Source organism: Anas acuta, chromosome 12 (genome assembly GCF_963932015.1).
Source record: "Anas acuta chromosome 12, bAnaAcu1.1, whole genome shotgun sequence".
In the NCBI taxonomy this organism is placed as follows: domain Eukaryota; kingdom Metazoa; phylum Chordata; class Aves; order Anseriformes; family Anatidae; genus Anas; species Anas acuta.
The window spans coordinates 10,740,677-10,746,676 of record NC_088990.1 but is presented as its reverse complement, the minus strand read 5'-3'; the positions used below and the strand labels follow the sequence as shown (position 1 = coordinate 10,746,676).

Genomic DNA, 6,000 nt, shown 5'->3' with positions numbered 1-6,000 from the left:
CCCCAAATACATCATCATACACATACCCTTAGCTCTTTACAAGATTTATTCAAGTAATCTGTATTCATCTGTATCAATCTCTTATCCAGATCTACTTAGATTTGGAAGAAGAGGTAGCAGACAGTGTAACATGTCACGGTTACTCTGACAACAGTACCGATATAGAAATACACAGATGGACAATGTACTAGCTGTCCTTTAAATACCAATTCTGCATGGAATATGAGTTGTTAGCTGTGTCATGGTGTACCATTATCTTGCACTGTTTAAGCACATTGAAATGTTAGTCAGACTTTTGCAGCTTAGCAAATCTACAAGATGTATAAGTCTGTTTGTTTGTTGATACGTGAATGAATTGCAAATTGTCACTGAAAAAAAAAAAAACACACACAAAAAAACAACACTTTACCTGTTACTGTCAGAGTAACTGTATCAATCAAAATACTGTTTTGTTTTGTTTTGTTTTACAGGTATGTAAATGTTATTCTGATGTTTACACCAACAGAACAGCTTAAATTACTGAAAATTAGCCGGAATGTGGTGGGAAGTGTTCCCTGGAGATGCTTTATGTGGCACTGTCCTTAAATTCACACAGAGGGAAGTTTTGCACAAATATATATGTGCAAAACTTCCTTCTCCAGTAGTTAAAACTAATAACCAGTGTTAGTTTGTGACTAACTCAAGAAAAATGGCTTCCTCTCTTGAGGCTTTCCCTTACTACCGATGGATTGTAGCTCACCACTCCTCTTAGAGGCCTTGCCTCTTATTTTTCAATTCTCCCTTGTCCTCTCTCTCATGGCCACATCTCCTTTCTCCAATAATCTTTCTTATCTTTGTTCCGCTTTCTTGTGTGTGCTGGGCTCAAGACAGGCCCGGGCCCTTTGGGTAGGGGTGGGAGGGGGCTGCCCAACCAGTTCTTAAAAGCCTTCAGTGAAAGACATTGCACAACTTCCTTAGCTGGTAAATCACTGAGCTGCTTCAGCGTGCCTCCTTCCTGCGAATCACACTGGTTCCTACATCTAGTGCATCACAGTCCTAGCAGTCACGGCCTGGAAAACACTTTTTAGGGCAAAAGGTGCCATTCCTTCAACCATTTGTTATGGGCCATGCTTCGCAGCCCACCCTCCCCCTCGCACTGCTCTCCCATGGCTCTGTGTTTGTGCCCGCTCACGGCAAAAGACTTTAGGGAGGCGACACACATTTGTCTCTGTAGACTTGGGGCAAGCCCGACCGTCTCCTTCAGGTTATGATGGCCGCGGTAGGTAACCAAAACCCAACACCTCGGAGCCGCTAGGCAGAAACCAGCTGCTGCGAGCCCAGAGCGCCCAACCACGACCCAAAACGGGGGCGGACAGCGCCGGCTCCTCACCACAGCCCCCTCCGAGCCCTCCCGAGCTGAGGGAGCCCGCGGGCAGCCGGGGACCTCCAGCGGCAGCGCCGCCCCGAGGCCGGGGCCAGCCGGCCTCACACAGGGGCCGCGGCGTTCGGGCCGGCGGCTGCAGCCCCCAGCGGCCGCGGGGGACAGAAGAGGAAGTGAAGCCGCTCCGGGAGCCGGTGGCGCTGCGAGGCCCCGGCAGCGGCCGAGGAAGATGAGGGCTGCCGGGCTGCTGTGCGCCGCGCTGTGGGGCCTGCTGCTGCCGCCGGTAAGGGGCTGCGCCGGGCCGGGAGAGCTCGGGGAAGGCGGCGGGGCCGGGCCGGGCGCTGCCAACCGCCCCTTCCTCCGTACGGTGCTGAGGGGGGGAGTTCCGGACCCGGCTCCGCAGCGCTCTGGGGCCGCTTTGGGTCGGGCCGAGGCGGTTGCAGCCCTCCCGAGCTGCCTGCCTGCGGCCGGGCCCTGCTCGGGTCGGCGCCCCGCCGCTCCCCTGCCCCGGCCCGGCCCGGCGAGGAGCGCTCCCTGCGCTCCCATTTTGGCAGGGGGGGGTCTAAGGCAGGCAGCGGGTGGTGGGGAGAGCTTGTGGTGTGCCTGAGTTCTGGTTTTGTGTTTGTTCGGCCGTCCTGCGGGACGGTTTGGTCGCTTGACGGGGCGCCCTGGCAGCCTTTCCCCACATCCTGACGTGCGGTGCGCTGGGAGCCTGGTGGCTGCCCTGCTGCCTACCTTCCCCTTCTGGCAGGGGAAATGGGGAAACCGAAAGCCTTCGTAATCTGTTGAAGCCATGTAAATAAAGGGTATGCCACCATTAAGTACTGCTCCACTCAGGTGTCTGTTTTCTTTGTTTCTTGTTTTTTTTTTTTTTTTTTTTTTTTTTTTTACGTAATTTGTGCTTGTTTTGATAAGGCAGGATCCAGAGTACTTCCCTGTGTAGGCAGTCACAGCTTGATATTCACAACAGCAGGCATGGAGCACAATGGTTGTGTTTTTGTTTGTTTGGTTTGTTTGTTTGTTTTTGTGTGTGTGTGTTTGTTTGTTTGTTTTTAAATCACCTTAGGAATGGCATTGGGCGAAGTAGCTTGTGTCCATCCTTGCAAAGTGCTTCCTTGGTCTTTGTGAGCCCTGTGCAGCTCTCATCAGCTGTATTAGGGTTTTCTCAGCAGTGCCATTACTCTCTGATCCTAACCCAGTGGTTTGTTGCTGCTGACAGAGGAAAGGACTTTTCCTGCCCGCCTGTAAAACTCCAGGCCCTGTGTCCTGCCTTTTTTGCTCTACAAATGCTTCAATGGGCCTGTTCTGGCAGTGGTGAGCACTTAGGTCAGCTCCTTGAGCCTCAAGAGCAGTACCCTAAGAGTGACAAGGTGAGGAGATAGCGCTGATGTGCGGGGAAGGAGCGCTGCTGTCTGAGCACAGGCACTGGTTCCCCGGTCACGATGTCCCCAGGGAAGGAGTGTTTGTGTCGCAGTGCCAATAGCAGAACTGCAAGATGCTGCTTGTGCTGTTCATGCTTCGTTTTTTCTACCTTTTTACATTTCTCTGAAGTTCATGTTGTTACTTGCTACATACAAAATACTTTGTTCCTGTTCTGCACATTTGAGTTTCTTGTGTCTTATCTAGATGCTAAATGTGATGGGTATTGTAAATACAGGCTTGGCTTGATCACTCTGTCCCCTGGTTCCCGTAACTTCAGGTGTTCTACGGGATGGGATTACCCCTACACCTGTAAGTGGAACAGTCAGCCCAAGCTTATACCCCTACTGTGACTGGGGAATGTATTAGGAATAATAAGGATTAAGAGACACTATGAGATTATTTTTTTTTTTTCTGTGAAAGATGAGGAGTTATACAAGAACAGTTTAAAGGTGGTAAAGGAAGGAGGGAAATGAGAGAACCACCTGTCAAAAACAGGATGAAACCTGTTTGAAGGTGAAGGGCCATTGAGAATTGTCTGAACTTGAAAGTAAAAGTAGATGATACACCTTTAGAGACAGCTGTTATGCCTTTATTTCAGGTGCAAACATTTTTGTGCTGGAACAAGTCAGCCTATGGACAGGCCCTGTATCCCATCTAGTAGCCCTTATCCATTGTGAAACTAAGAAACTGTAGTAATTGTAAAACACTAAAAGTTCAGTAGGATGCAATATGACTTCAATAGTGATATTCCAAATGAGGTGTAGCGTGTCATGTTTATCTCCCTGCCTGTGGCAGGGGGGTTGGAACTAGATGATCTTTAAGGCCCTTTCCAACCTGAGCCATTCTATTATTATTATTTTTAACTTCTAAACGCTCTTTAGAGCAGCACCAGGGTAAACATCATGCTCTGGTATTCCCTCCCCCATCTTGTGAGCAAGAATTGTATTCTCCAATTCATCCCTAGAGCAGGGAAGCTTGCCAAACAAAACATGCGTATCAAATAAGCAAGTAATCACTTCTTTTAGACAGACTTGTGCTTGTGTGGCATTAACACTTGATTTTCTGGAGCACAGAAAATTCTTATTTTCCTTTGTGGAACAGAAAGAGCTTTCAATGGGTGGAAATGTCTGAGAGGTTTTGCACCTGTTAGAAGTTTTTTGCTTTTAATTTGCCATTGGTTTATACTTTCTGATGAGCACATTTGAGAGGAAAGCTCGATTAATTTTGTACTGGCCATAAATTATGGAACAATTTATTTTATCTGACATCTGAATAACTGTTGTATGTTAAACAGTTAATGTGCTCAGGCCCTCTGACACAGTTCTCCCAGCAGATGTTCACGCACTGTGGCAAATATAATGGATTCCTCTGAAGAAGGTTTCTTGCTATTCAAACCAGGCAGGCATAAACCTCAGAAACAATATCATCACATGTTTTTCTTTTCTTAGTAGGTCTCACTTGCTGTAGAATACTGATACGTTAGCCTGAGCAGAAATACTTCTGTAGCATTCATTGATTAGTATCGTACATCTGCCAAATATTTGGGATTTACCCCCCTGCCATGCCTACTTTTAGCTTAGTATCTCAGTATTCTTTCAGACAAACCTGAAGTCTACAACAGGATTATTTTTTTTCTTTTTTTAATATATTGATACTTCCTGATGTTAAGGTCAGTCTTTTTCTCAAGAAAAAACAGACAAAATGAGATCATCCAGCATTTTTCTTAAGGTGATGCTTGTTTGAGATACAAATGATGCTTATTGGTTTTCACTACTCTGCAGCTGTAACTACATCTAATCCTCAATCAGTTTGTTGATCCACATAGAAACCTGGCCTTTATTAATATATTAACACTAGGATAACACATGTAATATACATTACTTTCATGTACTTACATATATAGTATACAAGTAGTACAGTGTTAGTGTATGTTAATCACTAAAATTAACACAGGTTTTAAAATGTATATGTATTTTATAGTAAATACGAGAAATTATGTTACATGAGGGACTTTAAGAGTAATCTAATGAGATTACTCTAAATGAGAGACCAGGATTTCTTTAGACAAATTCTTTTTAAAGTACAGTAATTGGTCTCTGTGCTTAAGATTATTTAATTAGAAAGTATTCTAGGTATTGCCATGTAATACCTTTACTAGTAGGGGATATTCTAAATTTTGCAAACAGGCAAGGACTTTAATCCACTTTTCTATATCCTGTTTTAATGCCTTTCTATGTAAAATCATACACTTCTCTTGGAAAGTATAGGGTTCTGAATCTGACTAGCTCCTCACTAGTTTTCCATCCTGCTCCCCAGCTACCTCTCTATCATGAAACTAGCCATTGTACAAGTAAGTTAAATGTATGTATATCATCTCTAAAGGCTCTTTCTCTTTCCTAACAGCTTTTTAGGAGAAGACCTGTATACTCATGGTCTAAACTTTGTTTAATTTGGAACACCTTGGTTTATTTCAGATAAATGCAGATGAGGGAATCCTGCACGCTTCTGGAAATGGTGTACCTCCAGTAACAAAGGATTACTGCATAGTTTACAATTCTAATTGGATCTCTCTTCCAGACAGTCTGAACAATGCTGTAAGTAGTTAAGAGTCGTATTTTCTAAGAGAACTACAACACGAGATGAGTGTGGGTCAGCTATAACTGGTCTTCACTTTTTTTGGTGTTAAATTGGTACTATACTGAATACAATTGCATCCTCCACCCACAGAAATGAAAGATCTCTGTGTACTAGTAGAAAGAGATCCATATAGAGAATGTTTCTGTACTGTAAAAAGTAAGTTTTTAAAGTTTATAAAGATGCTATTCTGTCTGTGCTTAAAACCAGATTTAAATGAGTTTTTTTTTTTTCCTTTGGGTGTCAACAGTATATCCAAGTTTTAGATTTGGGAGTAAAATTTTTCTTTGTTTATAAAAATGTTGTAAACTTGTGAAAGATTTCTTATATCAGTTTGTCAGTTTGCTCTCCCATTTAACTGTCTTGTAACTTTTCTTATGTGGTGAAAGAGGAGATATTTCAGATGATCTTGGGTGTGAGGCAGAAACAAATATTTTCTTTAGGCATTTTTCCTATAAACAGGAGATACTTAATGTTTGGAAGTGATCAAGGCAGCAGTATTTTTCTCATTTCTCCTCCTTCCCTTCTGTCATTCATTAGCAGGTTTACTCAATGCAAAACAGAATAAAAATAATTTGTCAGTC

The 6,000-nt window shown here is 44.0% G+C and overlaps 1 protein-coding gene across 4 annotated transcripts in view; it reads left to right on the top strand.

Annotated features, from left to right (window-relative positions):
- Nucleotides 1–1,409: 1,409 nt before the first annotated feature.
- The window catches only part of SPPL2A (signal peptide peptidase like 2A), a 28,879-nt gene continuing 24,288 nt past the window's right edge, over nt 1,410–6,000 (top strand). Inside the window, exons 1-2 of one of the 4 annotated variants that reach the window (XM_068695377.1) lie at nt 1,410–1,643; nt 5,257–5,376. In XM_068695377.1, the coding sequence (XP_068551478.1) occupies nt 1,590–1,643; nt 5,257–5,376 (174 nt within the window). In that variant the 5' untranslated portion in view covers nt 1,410–1,589. The remainder of the gene's footprint in view (nt 1,644–5,256; nt 5,377–6,000) is intronic. The other 3 variants (XM_068695379.1, XM_068695378.1, XM_068695380.1) reach the window with 3 other exon arrangements.